We start from the raw sequence: 22,704 nt of genomic DNA, 5'->3' as shown, positions 1-22,704 counted from the left end.
CTCCACTTTATATTAGTTCACACCAAATGTTGCCATCATTCACGCAAAAGACAAATGATCTCTTTCGAGTACATAATACAAATGCTTCAGGCAAAATAAGCGAAAAGTGAAAGAAAATTGTTTTTACCTGTAATGAACAGAAGAGTTGGAATGATGTTGATTTTCCAATGCAACCAATACATGGTTGATGTATTTGCCTGCTTAAATATAATTGAAATAAAGCCGCAAGCATGAAGCGGAGTTGACTGCCGATGCAACACTGATTGCCAGCAAATAGCCGCACACACTTTTATAATTACACTAGTATCACATTGGCTGATATGAAAAATCCCTAGAGATTACTGCGACTCATCGGCAACAGTTTAATGTCCAAATGACAATTTTCTAATTTACTATAATTCTTACTAGAAGGCACATTTTAACTAGAAAATATAGTTTGCCTTTTGGTTGCAAAGGTTAAGTCTAAGAGTTAGGTTATCATATCATTGTACTCACATAAATAATAAGCCAATGCTTACTAACACCAAAAGACAAGGGAAATACTAGTAGTGTTACTAAAATTCAATCAACTATAAGTCTAAGTATCTACGAAAATATGACATCTTTAGCATTTATAGAGCGGTAGTTATGGAGCTAGGGATTCACTTCCAACAACTGATTGTACTTGTTTGTTTAACACCTCCAGTAACCATTCAAGCATTTGATTTTTTTTAACACCTTCACCTGAGGGACTCGCTACACTTGCATGTTAGTCGGTTGTTAGACTGTGGTCTGATGCTTTAGTTATGGTTGAGATAGAAAAGATACTCATAATCTCACTGTATTCAACTTTTTAATGTACCCCGTACATTTCAGCAAACCTTTTTTGAGCAAGTGTTGATAAACAGTTGAAAAAAAATAGATAATCCAAAAAAAACCTATTTTGAGGATGATGTTCCATCCCTCTGTTCTCATTAATAATCTGTATTAGAACAAAAGCTTTTGCTAGAAAGTCAAATAAATGTCAAGCAAAGCCAACTAAACCATCTGAACTTGAATCCATAATTAAGGTACAACAAGGCAGTTTCTAAATGCTAAAATGAGCCGTTGTACGAGTTGACCGACATGACGATGATGAGGATGAAGCTAGCAGATAAGAAAAGGATATAGATGGCGAACAGCAGGCGGTCTATGATGAAAGCCACTTGGATCCACTCCTCTGTGCTCTGGCTAACGTTCAGCTCCTGTTCCACTTTCAGCCTGATGACTCTGAGATCTCTTCCCAGGCTCCGAAGCTCCTCCACCACCTTGTCCCTGTCCAGTGGCCCCTCTAGTCCGTGGGCCCCTCCGTCACCTCCTCTCTGAGTGTCCATTTCTGTTGTGGGTAAGAATCCATCTTTGTCATTTTACTTCTCTTGTATCTTTAGATTGTGCCATACCTAGTGTGAGAGGATTTTGGATGATCTGTTGCATTTGTTTGGGCTTTGGAGGAATCAGAACCAGGCGGCCCATCGTGTGGATGACTAGGAGTCGGATCCAGCGAGGAACCTCTGGGTAGTGAGCGGAACTGTGCAACAGGTTGGTGATGAGAATGGTCTCCAGGAGACTCGCTACCATCAGACCCAGGCAAAGGGACAGGAACACATCTGGCATGACAACAGAGAAAGTGTAACATTTTTGATTTGACACCATCTTGTCAGGCTCATAACTTTGTAAATCTGACACCAGCCATATCACTCCTTTTAAGAAAAACCTACTTATGAGCGGCAGGGTGTTTCCGGTGATGGGCAGCAAGTCGTTCATGAGAAGTAGGAAGACTGTGTAGCCCAAGATGAGCGTCATCTTGAACAAGGAGCGGTCCACCTTCTGAGGAGGCAGCAGGAAACTGAAGAGGTCCACCGTGATGAGAAAGCAAGAAGGGATCAGGAGGTTGACCACATACAACAGGGACCTGCGCCGCACTGAAATCTGTTGGTGAGATAATAATAATGACATTTTGTCACTTCTATTGATGAAAGGAATCCCATGATGTCCCACCACAGACTTTTATTTACCATCAAGTCCAAAACACACTTAAAATGAATATTTTCCTTTTTTAAATATGTAAAAAAAAATAATTCAAGGTAGGAAGTTGAGTTACAAAGAAACGAAGCTCTTCATAAGTGTCGTTATTCGAAGTTGGCATCTGCCGATGTAATGCTTTGATTCCAATGAGCTCCCATTCTCCCATAGTTGCCATCAATTGTTTGGAAAATTTCATTAATGTCTCCACCGACGCTATGCTACCAATCTTCATTGCAGGTACTGAAAGAAAAATCATTTCATTTAAAATCCAGACAAATTCTGAATCTGAATTTTATTTTTCATGACACAGCAAAATTAAAAGCCAAACCTTAAAAAAAAGTTTGGAAAACTGAATTGACACTTACAAACGTGGATGTAGGAGTTAAAGGTCAAAGTGCAGTTCTGAATGTCAAATGGAAAGGTGTAGATGTCGAGCCTGCAGGAGCTCACCACTCTGACAGGCCGAACATCAAACACGGAGCCGTTGGCGTACACGTATGTGTACGGCGTAAATTGGGCCACATTCCTCTCCATACTGCAGGGAAAAAAACAATTTCCAAACTCGTGAATTGAATTGCAATGATGTCTACTTTGGTTGAACTTTTAGGGTACTAACAATTGTTCCTCCATTACATCGCTGCGGCGACTTACAACTCATTAATGACCACATCGGGGAGCCACAGCAGTTTTCTGGGGACTGTAATCCAATCGGCGCCGCACTGGTTTGGGTCCCATTTTATGAACTCATTCTTCCACCTCTGCAACACCAAAGCACTGATTGTCACAATGTAATATACCATCCAAGATGAAATTCAGTGCCAAGATTCAAAGCACATATTTTACAATAGAAAAAAAAATCACAGCAGACAACCGTATTATTATTCACAAAATAGGCTGCCATCTAGTGGTAGAGCTTTTCATTGTTCTTCCTGTCAATCCGGTCGTAGATAGATACATAGTTTGTCGTAAACAAAATTTTATACCAATGAAGGAAAATTTGAAAATTTCCCCCATGGCATACTTGATTATCTTTCACAATAAACTTTGTGTCATGGCTCACTACACTCTGAACGTTTGCATTGTCCTGGAAGCTCATTCATTCTCTGCCACTTGTCCAGTTTCTATTGAGCTTCCCTCAGGTCACGGGTGAGGTTCCCCTAATATGCAATTGCAGAGCACATTCAAACCTCAGAACTGTGAGGCAGTTCTGTAATCCAAACAATCCACTTTGCTGCCTGCCAGCAGGTCATTCGCTTCAAAAGAAAGTGACTCACCAACATTTGTATGATAAATGTGGTCAGGATCTGAGCCTTTTCATCCTGAAAGAAGTCATTATTTTGTTTGAGTGGAGGATGGTCTAAAGTGATAGAGGTTGTGACCTTTTTTTTGCAATGAGCGTCAGTGTCCCTTACCACCCCAAGAATGCCGATGAAGATTAAGCCGATCTGGACAATCGTGGTGGTTGAAGTGTTTGTGACAGGTCGTATGGAGCTGAGGTCAAAGACGGGCCCGAGAGCCTCCAGTAAGGCGGGGCCATCCGGGCGAGAGCAGTTCGGCATGATGGCGTTGCATGATGCTTAACAATGGGAATTACATCTGCAATTAGGTGTGCTGTTTCACTACTGCGAATTACAGTTCAAATAATTTTGTGTCATTTTTTTTTTTTGTCTTTTCCCCCTTATTTATTCAGCCTATTCAGGCTTAATAGCAGTAGAACCACAAAAAGACCTACAAAAAAAATATTAAATGAAAAAAGTAATGACGTACAAAAAAAATTATTGAATAAAAATAGTCATGCAAAACTAATTTGTCTACCAATTAAAATGTTTCACATAATGAACAAATTGCCCCCTTTTTAATGCCGCTTTCAGTCTGCTGATATAACAGGCCTGAAGCATGAGTCAAAAAGTCAGGAACAATCAGCAGGTTTGAAAAAGAAATGTGATTCGCATGTTCTTACCATGTGTGAAGAGAGAGATGAAGATGAAGAGAACCATAGAAGACTTGACTTTCTGTGGGCAGCACTAAAAACATTAACAATCGGTCAAAAGTGGTTGTTAGGTTGAGCGGTGGAGCTGGTTAGGGATTGTCTGAATTATTCCCATGCCTGTCTAGTCCAATTATAAATCAGTTTTGGATTTAGAGAGATTATATAGGGCAATGTTGAAATAGTTTTGTTACAGGACAAAATTAAAAAAAACTGTTATGAGTAATTGGACATGAACCCTTGCAATCGCACATGGTCTTCTTTTTATTTACGATTTCCATTTAATGATTGTGTTTCGCTCAAAAGTGTTGGACAGTGAGACTCGTCTCAGAGAATATGTTGCGTTGCGATTTATTTTGCCAAAACAATGAGTTTTGTCAAACATACCTATTTTTAACCATTTTGATAGGATTCATTTTGAATGAGGCTATACGACGCTCAACCCAACATTTTCCCCATTTGACGCAATTGCGGATTGCTTCTGTACATATTTTAGATAAAAACACGTGCAAAATACACTAAAATATAATTTTGTTCAACTGTTTGAAGCCAATTGCTTTTCCTTTTTAAATGTTCAAACCACAGAATTCAAAAGTGGGAGTTTTATTTATTTCATTATTTATTTATTTATGTAATTTTTTTATTTATTTATTTAATATTATTTATTATTGTATTTTGCCTTTAACATTCATCTATCTATCTATCTGTCTGTCTGTCTGTCTGTCTGTCTGTCTGTCTGTCTGTCTATCTATCTATCTTAATGCTTAAGAGAACATCAACAACTGTAAGACAGTAACTACAGTAGATTGAAATGAATCAGCCAAAACTATCAGGTATTTGTTGAGCGTATCATTTTATTTTTAGCATTGTACTTTAACATATCATCTAGTCAGCACTAATTGTATAGGAAGGTATAATTCGAGAATTATGATTAAGAATTACTCTTCAAAGCAGTACAACTGATAAATGAAGCACGTCATAGTGATCTATCAATCAATGACACGAAAACAAAAAAATGTTGTCATCTACTGACTAACCCAGATGATCATGATGGTGATGATGCTGACAGATATGAAGAGGAGGTAGCTGCCAAACAGCAGGCGGTCAATAATAAAACCCACCTGGATCCATTCCTTTGCACTCTGGCTGCTCCCCAACTGCTCCTCCACCTGCAGGCGGAGGACCTTCAGGTCTCCACCAAGGCTCCTGAGCTCCTGCAGGGCCCTGGCTTCCACTTCTTGTCCCTTCTCCTCGTGAGAGGGGTCATCACATCCGTGTTGTGTGGACACACTGTTTCCTCTTGTGTCTGTTAAGAGAGATTCAATATATGGGTCAGAAAAGTTCCAGGATCGGTGTCACAAAAGAAACTAGTATCAGGGCCAGGTCATCCATTCGTGTGTTAGACTGCGGGGGGATTATGTTGAAGAGGAAAACGTGTAGTCTGCATACCTGAATCTTTGACTTCTTCCCAAGGTAGACCAACGAGACGACCCAGTAAGAGTAGAACAACCACGCGAATCCAGTGAGGAACGTGAGTGGGATTTTTGGAGCTGAGCAGCAAGTTGGTGATGAGAATTGTCTCCAGGAGACTGGCCACCATGAGAGCCAGACACAGCGAGAAGAACACATCTAGCATGCAAGACAGGAGGTAAATCACGCACACATTCACTTCTCGATTGGGGTGGTAAAGAATCGAAGACACAATTGTAACTTCAGGAAAAAAAACTTATACAAATTGTTTCTTGTGGTAAACTGTGCTTGCTTGACATTTGAATTTTGACAATATGGAAATCGGTACGTGTTTGCCCACACTGTTTATGGATCATGCAAATGATCAATGCTGCCAATGTAGCGCTTGGCAACATTTACTGGACCTCAGGAATTTGTTTATGAAATCATTGCGTGCGTGTGCTATTACTGATGCAGTCTCACAGACTATTTGGAAATTGTGGCGGCCAGATCTCTGAACGTGAAGGTGCATTAATTTGGTCAGTTCGAAATGACAAACCCATGACAGAAGTTTATCTAGCCAACCCACTTTTCCTTATTAGGGTCACGGGTGAACTGGATGATTTTGAGTGAGAAGTGCATTACATCATGGAACGCTAGCAATAATAATAATGACAATAATAATAATGATCATTGTAATGCTAAAGACCTTTGACCAGACCTTGTTTTAATAATGAAAAGCACCATGTTGTGTAAAAACATAATGATCAATACAGAATGACATGTTGTATTGCAAATATGACAGAGACACAATGAACCACTATACAGGTCACAGGTGTCAAACTCAAGGCCCGGGGGCCAGATACGGCCCGCCATATCATTTTATGTGGCCCGCAAAGACAAATTGTGCATCAAATTCGTGTCATTACTAGAATTACAAATTGTCTTCACTTTCAATAATATCTTTTTTTTTTTTTTTTAATATTTGACCAGTTTTTACTCGTCTGATTTGAAAACAAATTATTTGTCAGTTTGTTTTGTAGCTTTTACTATATATAATATGAGGTGCTCATACATTTATTTGGGTTGACAGTCATAATGGCCCTCCGAGAGAAGCTATGACTGCAACGCGGCCCGCGAAAAAAAGGATTTTGACACCCCTGATATAGGTCTTCACTGTATACATGAAGAATCATGAGTATGGCACTTACTGATGAGGGGGATGGTGTTTCCTGTGATAGGTAACAGATCATTCATGATGAGCAGGAAGACTGTGTAGCCCAGGATAAGCGTCATCTTGAAGGAAGAGCGGTCTACATTTTGCGGCGGTAGTAGGAAGCTAAAAAGGTCCACGGTGAGAAGGAAACAGCTCGGGATCAGCAGGGTCACCACGTACTGCGTGGACCTGCGTCGTAGTTGGATCTAGCAAAAGAAATGCTTTCTGAGGACTGGAATGTTGTATTGTTCTATTCCGATTTGGTCGGACATACATAAAATTGAAGCTCATCCACGTAAGTTTCCTCATTACTGTGTTGATGATCCTGCTGTACGACAGTGATGTTCAGCAGCTCCCATTCTCCTAAAGTGGTCATCACGTTCTTGGATATTGCTGTCATGGTATCTTCAGGCATCGATAGGGACAACCTTATGACACTTACTGAACCAAAGAAAACATATTTTGTTGTGAACATCTTGTATGATAGAAATGATGTAATCTAAGTCTAATATGCACGTGTCAAACAATCAACTGTGATCTTAAATAGGGTGTCAGCGATAAGAGGTGAATCTTTTTTGGGAATTTTAACCCAAGCGAAATCCGTTACCTAAGCTTACGAAGGACCCGAAGGTAAGAGTGCAGTTCTGTGTGTCAAAGGGGAAAGTGTAAATGTCCAGGTTGCACGAACTGACAACTCTGGCCGGTTTTGCGTCGAGCATTTTTCCATCGCTGTACAGATGTACATAAGGAACAATTGGAGCTTTGTCTTGATCCATACTGCAACACACAGATACACATTTGACGTATAAAATTAGGTTTGAGAAAAAATTAGATTTGGAAATTCTAAATAACGTATTTCAATACAACATGATTGTCCAAGACGGGTTGTATGTTTACTGATGTACAGAACTGGCTGTGAATCTAAGAACAACACAAGATTAGGTTTTGAAACTCACAATTCACGGATGACAAGATCTGGAACCCAAAATTTTTCTCTGGGAAGAGTAATCTTGTCAGTGCCACACTGGTCTGGATCCCAAGTGACAAACTCATTCTGCCAAGACTGATGCAACGTGGACATGAATGCAAAAGGAACAATCAAGTCATTGCAGTTCCATCATAAAACAACAAAGGATGCATCACTTACGAATTTTTGCCAAAGAAAGGTCGTCAGGAGTTGAGCCTTCTCATTCTGAAGAACAAAATTCATATTTTCAAAGCAGTCACTATCTTATATACAATAACTACATTAAAGTAGGAATAGTTGGATTTAGACTGAGTTGAACTTACCACTCCTAATATTGCATAGAGAACAAAATGTAACTTGACGTTGGTAGGGGTTGTCATGTTTATGACTGGCCGAATGGCGCCCATCTTAAAGATGGGCTTCAGGGCCTCCAGCAATGCCAGTTGGTTTGGTTCAGAACAGTTGACCTTGATGGCGACGCATTGAGCTGATGGTCACAAACAAACGGGTCTGTTTTGGGGTTTTTGGGGAAATTCAATTCACATTTGGCACACCACGCAGACAATCACTTATATTCACTAGCATTTTACTAGGTCTTCCTTATCTGTGATGTTCTTTTGAGTGCTGGCAAATAAACATACCTGGAATAAAAATCAGCAGCATAATCAGCATGGCCATCGCTGTCTTTCCCATGTGTACCTGTTGAGAATTGCTAGTACAGTATTCCATTATCATATTATTTATATATAGGTAGCTGTCAATTCTAACAGGATAAAAATAACTTACCTATCAGTCCCTTGATGACTTGAGTGCTCCTGGCCTGCTGTTTATATATATATATAGTGGGACGAGCATCAGAAGCTAGAAGACATGCAAATAATGGTGGTTAAAGGAAAAATTCTGCGTGACAAGACAGCTGTTTTTTTCATACAGAAATGAAAAACCAAAACAAACCGCAGCACGAGCTCACACGTGCATATTCATATGTGTGTAACGTCAGTTGTTACACCTGCTGGTCATAAACAAATAAGTGTTGATGCCCTGTGAACAAGAGGCATGCTCTCCTATGGTCACACATCACCACCAAGCTTCTTTTTTTTTTTTTCCTCACTACATTATTTTTAAATAATGCTGTGTAACAAATGGAGATGATCACAAAACAACATAAACAAAAAAAAATTAAAGTTATCGTAATTTGTACTGTATATACACTACAAGATTGATTGCAGTACAGACACCGTATTGTCCACTAACACTTCAGTGTTTCTTTTTATTTCATTCTTTTCTGAAAAATAAACCAAATACTTAACAGCCTTAATTGAATAAAATATTCAAGACCATGATGACCACAACACTAGAGTGTCTGATATACAGTAGCTCCCCTGCAGTAGGCTTGCAGTATTAAATAATGAGCCATTCAACAACGAAATGTTGAACATATTGTTTACACCCTGGGCGTTTTGATTATCACACATTTTTTCAGAAACTCAGTGTGCAGTGGCTTTAATCAAATATTGGACATGGAGAGTTATGAACGTTGTGTTGTTTGTCTAATAAGAGAGTGCTAATAGTGATGAATGTAGCTAAAGCATATGTCTTGATTGTTTAATGAATATTGCTACACCAGTGTTCTTTCTATGAATGAATTAAACCTTATATTTAACGACTTGCACAATTCTAAATGCATATCGTCATCTTGCCCCAAAAATATTTCAAATGAACTATTCTGATGACCAAATTGAAAAACTGTATTCTGAAAAAAAAAGAATTATATGCATGATGTAAAAACTGGATGTGCGGTAGAGTTCAAAGGTCAACGACAGAATCTCTTATTGTACTTAATTGTTTGAGCTATCTGCGAAAGCCTTTCAAGGTTGAAGTCCCACGGTTCCAAGACACCAATTTGTGATTCGTAGTGCATTTGGTAAGATTGAAAAGATTGGAGAAGGGTGAAGTGGGGTGACCTTTCACGAACTAGGAATCTTGAAGCAAATGGTCGTCGTTTACATTCTCCTTCAGTCTGCACGCTCATCTAACATTTGGACACGGCATTCATCTTTCTGACTTCCAGTTACTGTCTACAGTATGTGAAAAGATTTTGAAAGCGTTTGGAAAGAAACCTCTGAGCTGTGGCGATTTACATTGCCCCTTAATTCTATCGGCTTCTGTCACCATAATTAAAAGTCACATCCTTGAATTAATCTTCTGATCCGTTTTGTGTGTATTCTTTTATTTCACACAAATTTTAATGAGAAATGTGTGTTCATTTTCCAAATATTTAATATGATAATTTATATTTTCATGCGTTATTGTAGATGAGAGATGGGTTGCGGGGCATTCTGATTTACATATACGTATTTAGGAACGGAGTCTACGCCGGAAACAGAGGAAATTTTTTTATTTTGAAAATACCTGTCAGTCTCTCAGTTGTTACTAAATAACTTCCGGAGGTCGCAGCGCAAACATTGCAAAGCGAGAAGTGAAGAATTGCATGATTTTCTTTGATGGAATTCCTTGTTGACTTATAATATGACTGATATGTGATGGAAGGCTCGGATACATACCTCATACGGCCCAACTATCAGCACAAGTGAGTTATTTTTCAAGCAAAGTCACTATTTTGTGACGTGAGCTTGCAACTATAGCTTCACCGACGCTTGTTACCTAGCGACCGTAAACTGGTATTTTCGCCCCCCATGGTTTTAATATCATAACGGGTATGATCATTGTGAAATATTAAAAACCCTGTCAGTGGAAACTTGATGCGAAAATAGTTGGGGTTTGACCCAAAAGAGAGATTGTATGTTGCATTAGACTGAGTCCATTTCTTGTATTCTTTTGTGGTCTTTCTGTAACAATCTAGATTCAAGTCTGCAGTTGTGAAGGAGTGCATTCGTGAAACAATCAAGGCACGCCTGTTTGAAGTGCAATTTGACCCAGATGAGGTCGCAGAGCTGACCCGCTCGGTGGCTGACTGTGTGAAGGATAAAGTGAAGAGTAAGTGATCTACGTCTGTTTCACAAACAATCGCACACACACACACGCTCTTGCTTCTAAACCAAACAGTTGTAAAATCCTTTATCAATTATTACAATAATGAAAACAAGTACATTACTGGGACGTTCGAAAACCGAGGCTTCACTGTATAATAATTAAATGTTTGCATTATTACTAATCATTGTGCGTGTTTTTTTTTTTTTTGTCTTTCAACACAGAGTTAGGGTTTGACAGGTATAAATTTGTTGTCCAGGTGACCATCGGAGAACAGCGTGGACAAGGAGTCAAGTGAGTGATGTAGTGATTTAGATTATTATTTTGAAAGCGTTCTATAAAACTTCTCGGATTTGACAGGATGTCGTCAAGATGTTTATGGGATGCTGATACGGACAACTACGCAGAAGATATTTTCATGAATGTAAGAATTTCTATTCGTTGTGGTCTGCTTTTTTTTGGAGGGGGTGGCTTTGTATCGGTGCGTGTTTATTTCTGAATATTTTTGTCATTTTAACAGGAAAGCTTATTCTGTGCGGTGGTCGTGTTTGGAAGCTATTTCTACTAAGAAGACCAGTGTAAGTGTTTGAAGGAGAATGGCAGCTGCTGAGATGAAAAATACGACAGAAATGTCTCACCATCATTCCACAAACACAATAATAATTCGACTAATGCCAGTGCATTGAATACTGTAAAGAACATTTTTAACCAGTACCCCAAAAGTAGTGATTAGTTTCTGAAAGGTGGGTGACCCCTGCGTTAAATAACAATGTTGGTGCATGAATACATCTCAGTGTCAATCCAAAGTGATAAGTCTTACCTCTGCTCTAGCTCTTCATTGGAGCTCATTCCAATGCGCTGTTGGAATCAAGTGTCTGTTGAGTGTGTATTTCAGCACTTGTGAGGTTGTAGATACCGTCTTGCATCAAAATCAAGTCACAAGCCATTTCAAGTGTGAAATAGCAATTTATTTTCCAAGTGTCTCTGCTTGAAGAGGTCTTCTAAAATAGTCACAACTTTTGTTTGGAAGCCGACCGACATTGTCTTGTAGATCACTGGCCTCTTGTTTACGGACCTCATCTCAGTTTCAGCATGTATCATCCAAGTAAATAAATCTATCTTTTTAGTCGATGTTTTTTCCTATGTCTTTGTACGCATTCAGCTAGAGAGATGCTCTCGTCACCAGAGTCGAGTGTTATTGTGCCATACAACTCACTGATTGATGACATTTTGAATGCCATTTATAAGCAGCCAGTGTTAGTTTGCATCTTTTGAGGCGATGGTTCTCTAGCAATTGACTTCACATAAAAAATAGCTATGCAATGTAACCAAGGACTCTCATATTGAACATTTATAAAAAGTTTCACTTCTTAGTTTTGTTGGTTAAAATGTTTGCCACAAAAACTTAAGAGCTAAGTTTTATGAAATATATAAGTTAGGTTTCATATTTTCAACAGCCACACATATAACAAATTGACACCGAATTATGGAACACCCCAATTAAATAAATAATAGCTTTGTCAAAGAAATAAACTTGCTGTTTAAATCCGATTTTTAGTGAAACGAAAACATGGAAGCAGCAGTATTAATTGAGGTTGCCACTGAAATCCTCAATCCCAGATAGGCGGAAAATAATGGATGGGCATCAGTCTTGGTGAAACAACTGATGATTAATGCTTTTAATCTTCCAGAAGGCTCCGACTGAAGCCTCTCCTCCAACGGGCTCTGTTGTGCCGGTGCATTGATGGGAACAGATTTTCCGCTCCTTAGATCAGAGCAATGCGGCGATTACCAGCAGTTGTTTCCGAGAGTGGTTATCGTTTCATATGTCAAACTGCCTCGAGAATTTCCGAATTGTTGAAATATTTTCGTCAATTGGTTGAAGGGCTTTGAGGATCTGTCAGCAAATAACTTACAACTTTCATTCAGAACACTTGAAAGCGCTTTGGGAGGCGATAAGTTGTCAGACGTTATCCCAGCTGACTTTGGGGCGAGAGGCGGGGTACACCCAGACTTGATAATATTATATCTTCTATTTTAGTGCCTTGCGCCAATCACTTTATTATTTAATATTTCATCAACTAATCATCATTAATGTATATTTCATCCATATTATTCATCATGATTAATCATTAATAGCATCACTAACTCGTAAACCTCGCTTTTGACATGCCCCTTATGTACGTCCTTCCATATCTGAGAAGCCCCCCCCCCCCCCCCCCCCCCCCGAGGCATCATTCATAACGTCCACATCTGCTCTATGAATTTCAAGTCATCACCCAACTTGCATCTACTAACGTATTAAATTTCCATTATCAGCCCTTCTCACTGTCATTATCAGTAAGCAGTGTGTTTATATGCATCATTTATGACCAGTCCCCTACTCAGATTGGGTTCCATTCATTTGTATCTGAATCTGATATTGAAACTGCAATTGGGCTCGCTTTCACACAACGGCATGACTAAAATTTAAATGGAAAATGTTGAAATTAACATAAAATTAAAATATACAGCCATGGGGACAAAAATATGAAACTGCCATCTATTGATGTAAGAACTTGAGACATGGCTTTGCCATTATCAGAAACCTTTATATTAGGTCTTGTCTTGTTTTCTCGTCTTTTCTTGTCTTAGCTTCAACAGCTCAGTGGCCTAGTGGTGGAGTGTCTACCCTAAGACTGGAAGGTTGTGGGTTCAGGTCATACCAAAGACTATAAAAATGGGACCTACTGCCTCCCTGCTAGGCACTCAGATTTAAGAGTTGGAATTGGGGCTTAGATCATTAAAATGATTCTCAGATGTGGCACTGCTGCTATTCACTGCTCCCCTCTCCCCCAGGGGATGGATCAATATCACACCGGGATGGGTTAAATGGAGAGGACAAATTTCACCACACCCAGATGTGTGTGTGACAATCATTGGGACTTTAACTTTTCATGACCTGATTTTGTACCATGTTGATGGATGACTGCCAAAAAACCAAAAATCTTACCTGTTTGATAATTAATTTTTGGAATGTACAATGAATCAAAACATGAAAGGTGATCAAATTACTCGATGACCCAATGAGAACTGTCACAACAACACTGGAGCCATATGCAGCCATCCATGCTTCAAAATAACACCTTTATATCCCTTGACATGAAGCATAGAGACTTTTCCAATTCTTTTTAAATTTTACTGCTGACCCAAGTTAAAGAACTGGACAAAAAACTATTATAGTTTAATGAGTGACATGTTCTTCGGTCATGTCTTTTGTCTCTCCTGTCTGATAAACTCATTTTAGTCATGCAAAGTAAAGAAATAATCATTAAAAATTAAAATAAAGCCACAAGATAGAGCCAGAGAGGGATGATTACCCCCCAAAAACATTTTAATAATCATTAAAATAATATTGTGACCATATTTCCCCTCATGGCACCTCTTTATTTTTGCTGGTTTTTAGCAACACACAAAATTGTAATTTATGAACAGTTGATATTCGTAAGATATTCACGGTTACATCCACAACAGCACGAAAACAAGATATTTCACTCGGGTTTCAATTAGTTCACATTAAAGCCACTGTAAGCAGTATAGAACAGGACAGATCAATGCAAAACCTTGTGAAATAGTTTGCAGTAAAAATATGAATAAAATAAAATAGATTTGTGAATCTGCCGGTGTCAAACCGTGTTTATGGCATGTGTGTCATTATTCTTGAGATTCACTATCGCCAAACTAATAATATAGGCCATTATCACTATATCACAAGTTATATCAATATAATAGGGTGTTCATTTTACGCGCATATCCACTATTTACATTTTGTCCGCAAAATCCGTGTGTTACACGATACTGTTTGTGTATTTCAGACAGATAAATTAAGGACAAATACAAATACTCTTTAACATAGACCATATAAAACTACAAGAATAAGACCAGCACAACAACAGTCAATACAATTCATTCTTCTTTTTAATTCTGTCTTTATAATTTGTCTTACCTCACCTGCTGCAGTAATTATACAATGTTATGGATAATGGATGGATAGTCTTGGACAGGTGTTGAAAATCACAATGTTTTACATGTCTAATTGATCTCTTCTTTCATCGCCCTCTCTCCATCCTCCGCCTCCACTTCCCCAATGTTAGCTCCACTGCTGAGTGGCGCTTCATTTAGGGTACTGCGGAGTGTCACCCGAGTGACACTTAAAGAATAATTTCTGGGGATGGAATTGTGAGCCCGATGGCACATGACGTCCTTGAACATTTCTCGGAAACGTGTGGACATAAGGTTGTAGAGGATTGGGTTGACTGCCGAGCTGAGGTAGAAGAACACTCCAGAGAGAATGTGCACATACTCGAAGGCTTTCATGCGGCTGTCGGTCCACTCGGTGATGAAACTCCATACGAGGCGGTCAGTGTGGAATGGGGCCCAGCAGATCCCGAAAACCACCACTAAAACAACTGCAAACAAGCATGTGAAGATGAAAGCATTAGAAATTTTCATATGGAATGTGAGATGATTGATGAGGTGCACAGAATGACCTAAACTCTGTGGTTAGAAATGATCGAATCATTCTTTTTTTTAAAACATTATTATTTTAATTAAAAGTAATAGTGCACCTTTGGTATAAGATATAATGTGACGGTTTTTCAAAAATGACTTTTTTTTTGTACGTACACATGGTCTGAAGAGATTCAACATTTATCAACAGAATACACACAATTCAACATTGATGAATCGCAGATACTGTAATCCCAATACACGCAGTGGCGGAGCTAGAGGGTGGGCTGCGTGGGCTTTTGACCCCCACAAAGGTGCTAAATCAGATAATTGACTTGGGTGTTTTACGAATTTTTTTTGTATACATTTCCACCCATTCCCTTGTGGGGAACAAGAAAACAAGCTATATCAGCATTTTTTCAATATTTTTTGTCTTGCTTTTCAAAACAAACAAGTTTCCTTGTCCGGTTCACCACCCAGTGTTTGGGCAGTAGACAGGCGCTAAATTAACAACGCAGCAATTTTGCAAACCGAAATTGTCCTATTAATCAGATCCAACATCGATTTACATGGGTAATCATGTTTGCGGCTCTTTTTGCATGAGTAGGTGACATTAGTAAATCACATCTTAAGCATACAACAATAAAAAACAACAGCCCGTTCAAGTCGTTTACTAAAAAATATAACCAGTCAGGTGAAACGTACACAGCATTTTGGTGACCTGCTGTCGTCTGGCCTTTTGTTGTTGAGTGCGGACGCTACATAAGCTTTCGTGACCGGCACCTGACTTTGCTTCCATCACTTGGTGTATCCTCTCCTGTTTGAGCTGCAGCCCGATAAGTGTGTATAAAACACTAATGGTAAGCATGGGCAGGAGAAAAAATAGCAAGGTGGTTACTTGGATGATAAGTTTATATATCCACTGAGGCTTCACTATCGTACAAATGGCCGAGTCAGGGATCTCCACGTGTAGCCCATCAGGGCTGGTTGAGTTACTGGTCAGGTAGGAAATCCCGTGCAGACTTGTGTTGGGAAGAGCACACACCACGGACACACCCCACACCGTAAGGATGACCCGCCTGGCATGGGTGCGCGTCACGACATATTTTGCACGTAATGGGTGCACCACGGCGATGTAGCGTTCCACGCTCAGCGCCGTCACATTGAGGATGGATGCCAAGCAGACGGTCTCGAACAGGAAGATTTTAAAGTAGCAGCCTCCCTTCCCAAACAGAAAAGGATAGTTTTGCCACAGGTCATACAGCTCCAGCGGCATGCCCAGCAGTAGCACCAGCAAGTCCGACACGGCCAGGCTGAATAAGTAGTAGTTGGTTGGCGTCCACATGACTTTGTTGCGTGCAATGACTGTGCAAGTTAACACATTGCCAAACACGCCGACCAAAAATATGATCAGGTAAATGATGAAGATAGGAAGCAACATAGGTGAGCGACGGGGTCCCAGATGTTCCACCAGAAACTCGTACAATGTCACACTCGTGTTCTCCACTTGCATGTTAGTGCCATTTGTGTCAGGAGTCATCTTCTTCAAGTGGTGAAGATTATCTGTGAAGAATGACATAAACATCCAGAAATTAATCGACACACAAATACAGTTGATTATTACCGACAAAAACCGGGACGCAACATTTTGCTTTCACAACCTCATTTTATTTGATTTAATAATTTTATAGAAAGATACAAAGAATGGTGATGACATGATAATCTTCATCCATTCTTTTTCAAGCTATCTCCAAAACTCCCTGTTGAATATTCTGTTACTTTTAATGAACATAGTATCTCAAGTGTGACAATGTAGAGCAGACTGATGAATAAGATTAAATTGCCATTGTAAAAAGAACTTCAAATCATGTGATCTGTATCTTTTCATTGGGGTTTTACTCATAACACAACTTTCTTTTTTGATGGCAACAAGACCACCACTTCACTCTATAGTGCTAAAATCTTGAAAATGTTTTCATAGATTTTCCCGTTGTCTCTATTCCGCTCACTTTTTATTGGATTAACGTATATATGTGTAATGACGAGTATGCCAATGTTTTTCAAATAAATATACTGAGGTGCAGTCATTTTTGCTGAGCTCTGTACTTTATTTTAAGAAATACATCTTTCATGTTTTTTGTAGGCTTTAGCAAATGACTCCAAAACAACAATAAAGTCTCTTCGCTTTCCTAATTATTCCCATTCGTAAATCCTCACTAATTGGGCTGTTTTTCTCCGAGCTTGGATTCATGATGTCACTGGAAATGTTCATTGCCAGTCTAATTATGTTGCCTGTTCCATTTGGGAGATTCAGTTTGTTTTTCTGAACATATAAATTCAGATTTAAAGTTTAAGTGGTCCATGAATGACAATTTAATTGTATCTTAGGCTCTTTGGGCACACTGCTCCAAGCAATATTAGAAATATTGGCCAAGTGCTTTTTAATTCTATTATTGTTCTGTACCTTGCATTGGATTATTACTAAATAACAGCAGTCACAAGGTCAGCAGTGACTCTACTTGTGTTTTTAATGCATTTATTTTGACTCAAACTAGCAGCTTTTACTTTACCTTGAAGGTAAGCGAGTTTTAAATAACATCGTCCTTTGGTTATGCCTTCATATGGAACTTGGAAAGGAGCACAAAGAAGATATTTTAGTAGTTCTGGGAATTCCAGTGGTCATTAGAGCCAACACTAGATGAAAGTCTCATTGATAATTCTGTCATGAACTGTGATGCATGAAGTTTTGTATACACAATGAAGCGGCAAGATGACTTTTCCTTTAATGTGGAGATGTGCTTTTTGAATGTAGCCATGCAGTGTTGCTGATGAGAAGATGGAAGAAGCTTGACACGTGTTTGCATTGTCAAGCATTTTAAACTGAAGATTATTTCAGATGATTTTGTGGTGTTACCTATGCATAGAATGGGCACAGCACACCCTTCACGAGGTGTTGATTAATATATTCTTCATTTAAATGGGCGTTTGGAAGAATAACCCATTTTTAGTCAGTTTGCCAAGTTGGTGTGGGAAAAGTGACATCTGTGAATGCACTGCTATAGATTTGATCTAAGCCAGGGTTCAATTTCAAGATTTCACATGGCTAGTGAATGCATTTGCTGCAAGAGCTGTGCCCCTGCATGAGTTTTGTAGAGTGGCCATCTATCCAATTGTATAATTTTCACTCCAAAAAGACATGTCATTTTTTTTCAAAGGATTCTGTTTCTTTTCAGTTTTTTTTTTTTTGCTCCCTGTTGGATATTTTTGTGTTATGGGTTTTTACTTTCACCATGTCATTAATTCCATAATGCCTCTGCCTGAGTCCTAAAGTAAATCTGTACTGTACTATTTATAATATATTAATTCATCAATCTGAAAAATTAATATACAGTAGTGTCCAAAAACACAAACCTCCTCTGTTATATGCACGTCACCTTTAGCTATGACTCATTAAGATTCTATACTTAGACGCATAACTTCTCTGACATCATATTCACACTTGATTGATTTTTATTCACACTACACACACCCAAAGTGGCATCGTCAGTGGGATTTAATTTGGCGCCACACTTCTTCCATGATTTGCTTGCTTACAAAACAAATCAAATAGCATTGTTATTAACATTGTCTTTGAGTTTCAGGGTGACTGGAAATGATTGCAAACCCCTGTTGATGATGCTACTTAGCATTTTTCTTCTCATTATTTCAGAGTAGGGAATAACAAAAGGTACATTCAATAGCTATTGCTGAAATTGCTTTGAACCACTTAGCAGACAACTCGGCATGGAGCCCCGTATTCAAACCAAGGGAGTCATTTATTAATATTATCTACAGTATATATATATATATATATATGTATATAATCTGTATTTATAATTTATAAATATATTTATAAAACATTCACTTGTTTTACACACACCAGTTAGAAGTGACGTGTGTTGATAAATCCGATCTGGTTTCCTAAAAAAAACTTCTTTAAAAAAAACAAGGGTCGCACACCCTTGATTATCAATTGACCATTTTAATTTGTAATACTATTAATTGGGAACTAGGTTAGGAGTAATAGCAATAAGTAGTTTTAATATAATCACAGCATGTTAAAAGTGTCCATCGGACCCTTTGCCTGTATCGTCTAAAGCAACTGGTATCGGTCCGTGGATCATTTGGTACCAGGCTGCACAAGAAAGTATAAATAACTTTTATTCATCTGAGTCTTACCATTTTTTCTTATTTTGAAATGCACAATAATGCGACCAGCGCGGTGCAGTTGCGCGATCGGACAAAAATGGGCAAATGAAAAAATGCTTTAAAAAGGCGTTGTTTTTTTTTTTTGTGTGCTTGGAACCGATTAGATTTTCTTACATGATATGTAATAGGAAAACATGATTCGGAATTCGAATGATTCACTTCTCGAACAGCCTTCTGGAACGGATAGTGGTCGAAAACCGAGGCTCCACTGCATCATGTCTTGGTTCCATCTTTTACGTTTTGCTTCCTGAAACTCCCTGACAAATTTAATATGTAAATAGATAGGATTAGTGTAAGGAATGGCTTTACATTTATAATTGATGCTTTATATTTCCTTATGCTGAGTCTGTGCTCCAATTCATTAATTTTTTTTGGTTGATATTATCTCTTCCCCCTAATATCCAATTTAGAGCACCTGGTATTACTTGCATACAAAATTAGACCTTGTGTAAATTAGGTATCTGGTAGGCCAAAATGAATGAGCATCGTTGAAACACTCCATTACTGTTTACGACAGACTGAAGTTATTTAAATCTGTAGGGGGGGGGGGTTGTTTGACGATATAATAATAATGTCAGGAGTGCACATAACTGGTGTGCATGTGCACTGAAAATGCCACGTTACATTTTTTTTTTTTAAACCAAGGAGCAGTGAACTGGATTGTAGGTGCGACAATATGATAATAAACATAGAATCTGAATGTAACTTGTGACATGCGAAACCAGTCAACAATGTATTTGATTGTTTTTATGTTTCAGCCAATAATAATGGTTTTACACTTGAACACATGTCAAAGAGGTTCAAATTTTACTGGTACGCTTTCTGATCAGTTGATGAAGGTTTTATGATTTCCATTCTTTCCCTATACTTACAAATCGACCAAATCTTGAGTCAGCATTTTACGACCAATCTATACTTTATTTTAAACCAGATTGAGTGACCAGTGAACATTGATTTCTTTACTTCCTATTCGTACGTTGCCTTGATCACTGCAGCAGAACATTACACATTCAAGATAATGTTTTTTTTTTTTATTTGCCCTACCGAATCAACAGGTGACTTCCAGCTAAAAACAAATCCATTATCACAGGTTAACAAACCAGAGAAAAGTTCAAAGATGTGTCTTACCTTGTCCCGAGTGTGCGAGAGATTTGTGGATTGAAAGGGAGAGTGAACAATGAGCTGCTCTCTCGTCTCTCGCTTCTGATCTGTAGCTCCCTCCTCAAGCCTCCCTCGCCATCGCCTCATGCTACCCATTGTCGTCACCCTCCATCTCTCCACATACTATACACGCACACCACCCCGGCATTCAAATTCATAATTGTGTCCAGGTAATTACATAATTGCTATAATGCTATTTGTGGTGTGTGTGAGACACTCGCATGACAACCATATGTTCCTGCCTTTGCAACTCAGCATCAACTATTGTGGGCTTACAATTATCTGTAATGTTAGTGGTAGGAGTCAATTCCACATTCCTGCAGTCATATGCCAATTAGAGCTTGTGTGTATTTTTGTATTTGTCGTCTGGATTCCATGAAACCAACCTGTCCGAAGTCAATCACTTCACTGGTTCTTTTTATCACAAACAATATATTTTAGGTTGCATTACCTGACATATTTCGGCTTGTACTTCCGCCTTCATCAGGGTGTCTGACATTCTGATGATGTCAGGTAAGGCAACCTAAAATATTTTGTTTGTGATAAAAGAAATAGTGAAGTGATGAACAAAATGGACTTAGTACAACGACCTGTCTTGAGTCATATTGGAACTTCTTTGTACTGTTGCATTCATATGCAAATCTCTGCGTTTCCTTTACACGTATCCTCCCACAGCTGCAGGGGAAAATTAATTTATCTCGCGTTAAATATGGCCGCTGAGAATTCCTGGAAATCACCATTAATCAGATTATGATGGGCGGCTGGAAACAACACACTGCCTTCTGAGAATATTGTCAGCTAAGATTGGAGCGTTCTGACAATTGAGTTTGATTGATAATCAGCCAGATCCTTTGTGGCCTAGTGGCTCTCTCTCTTTGTTTAAAGAGGGTAAAGACGACAACGTGATATATTTAAACTATTCAAATATTCAAAATTCAGTTTCAAACTATTTTCCAGACCATGTTTTGAAATCATGAAGCCTACTGAAATGCCAGTAGACTTTTATTTGTTACCAGAGTCAGGTGCATTAAAATACATCATCATTAAGCCGTCTGATTCAACATGTGGCACTAATATTTGGAACACAGTGCATTGAATATAATTCATGTGTATGGACACACTTGACATAATTCTTAATGTTCTCTTTTGTGAGTGGGCATCATTCCCTAATTTGCCTCCATCCATCCATCCATCCATCCATCCATCCATCCATCCATCCATCCATCCATCCATCCATCCATCCATCCATCCATCCATCCATCCATCCATCCATTACTAAGCATGGTTTTGGGATGCGGGATGAAAACGGAGTGCCCATTGAGAAAACCCACGCGGGCACGGGGAGAACATGCAAACTCCACACAGGGAGAGCCAAAGGTGGAATCGAACTCGCACCCTCTTAACTGTGAGTCGAATGTGCTAACCAGTGCTACACCGAGCCACCCCAGTCTAATGACTGAAATGACTTTATTTTCTTTTTCAGTTCCGACAGCCTAATGACTGAAAAAAAAGATTGAAGCAATTATGTTGCTCAAAATATGCCAGTAAGTACATACATTTTTCTGTTCTGATATATTAAAAAAAAATGAGTTTGACTGCTTATTAACAATGTTTTTGAAACTTTTTATCAGCCCCCTTTCTAAAAAACATCGTTCCGATTGACATTTTGCTAGTTTAGCATTTCTCTACTGTATCAGCATGATCAGTATTGCTGCTTCAGCACGCTGCAATATTTGCATAACTGTTGTTGATCTGTAGTACTTGACACATTTAAGTGCTTAAGGACACTCTTGCATAATTGTCAGTGTATGATAATTAGCACACTACACAGTTGTCATTTTTCAGTTCTACACGCATAATTATGTTCACCTTGCATTACTGTGGTGGCCATAGTGTGGAGCAAACTGATATGAAAATCTTTTCTTTTTCATTTGATACAGCCGCCTTCTATTCTTCCAATATAATTAATCTCTCCTGAGCTGAAATAACCAATTCTCCCTTGAAATTCTGGTTTGAATGATGAGTCCCAATTACTTATGCATTGAAAGCTCATGTGAAATTGTTCAGAACAGGTTTTATTATCTATTTACATTGCCAGGTTACTTTGGGGTCATTCTTGGTCAAGAAATTGCATGGGTGGTGCAGACGTATTGC

The 22,704-nt window shown here is 38.7% G+C and overlaps 4 protein-coding genes across 4 annotated transcripts; 1 reads left to right on the top strand and 3 right to left on the bottom strand.

The window, feature by feature from the left end:
- Positions 1–1,073: 1,073 nt before the first annotated feature.
- On the bottom strand, positions 1,074–4,040 carry LOC147046944 (5-hydroxytryptamine receptor 3C-like). The gene is made up of 9 exons (XM_085928546.1): positions 4,004–4,040; positions 3,456–3,619; positions 3,318–3,362; positions 2,695–2,801; positions 2,409–2,578; positions 2,120–2,283; positions 1,737–1,947; positions 1,419–1,625; positions 1,074–1,354 (listed from the first exon to the last, which is right to left on the bottom strand). Exons 1-9 carry the CDS (start codon positions 4,038–4,040, stop codon positions 1,074–1,076), a joined length of 1,386 nt encoding a protein of 461 aa, XP_085784672.1.
- Positions 4,041–5,055: 1,015 nt separating this feature from the next.
- On the bottom strand, positions 5,056–8,485 carry LOC147046943 (5-hydroxytryptamine receptor 3E-like). The gene is made up of 10 exons (XM_085927996.1): positions 8,449–8,485; positions 8,304–8,374; positions 7,986–8,149; positions 7,843–7,887; positions 7,652–7,758; positions 7,303–7,472; positions 6,970–7,136; positions 6,691–6,901; positions 5,480–5,659; positions 5,056–5,336 (listed from the first exon to the last, which is right to left on the bottom strand). The coding sequence occupies exons 2-10, from the start codon at positions 8,353–8,355 to the stop codon at positions 5,056–5,058; spliced, it is 1,377 nt and encodes a 458-aa protein (XP_085784122.1). The 5' UTR covers positions 8,356–8,374; positions 8,449–8,485.
- Positions 8,486–10,101: 1,616 nt separating this feature from the next.
- On the top strand, positions 10,102–11,784 carry dynlt2b (dynein light chain Tctex-type 2B). Its single transcript, XM_085928291.1, has 5 exons — positions 10,102–10,252; positions 10,526–10,659; positions 10,878–10,947; positions 11,014–11,077; positions 11,174–11,784. Exons 1-5 carry the CDS (start codon positions 10,206–10,208, stop codon positions 11,219–11,221), a joined length of 363 nt encoding a protein of 120 aa, XP_085784417.1. The 5' UTR covers positions 10,102–10,205; the 3' UTR covers positions 11,222–11,784.
- A 2,940-nt stretch (positions 11,785–14,724) lies between these two features.
- Positions 14,725–16,681, bottom strand: nmur1a (neuromedin U receptor 1a). Its single transcript, XM_085928545.1, has 2 exons — positions 15,847–16,681; positions 14,725–15,101 (listed from the first exon to the last, which is right to left on the bottom strand). Exons 1-2 carry the CDS (start codon positions 16,679–16,681, stop codon positions 14,725–14,727), a joined length of 1,212 nt encoding a protein of 403 aa, XP_085784671.1.
- Positions 16,682–22,704: the final 6,023 nt, after the last annotated feature.

Source organism: Syngnathus leptorhynchus, chromosome 13 (assembly GCF_054491065.1).
Source record: "Syngnathus leptorhynchus isolate UIUO chromosome 13, UIUO_Slep, whole genome shotgun sequence".
In the NCBI taxonomy this organism is placed as follows: domain Eukaryota; kingdom Metazoa; phylum Chordata; class Actinopteri; order Syngnathiformes; family Syngnathidae; genus Syngnathus; species Syngnathus leptorhynchus.
The sequence above is the reverse complement of the archived record's forward strand: the minus strand, read 5'-3'. Positions and strand labels throughout refer to the sequence as shown.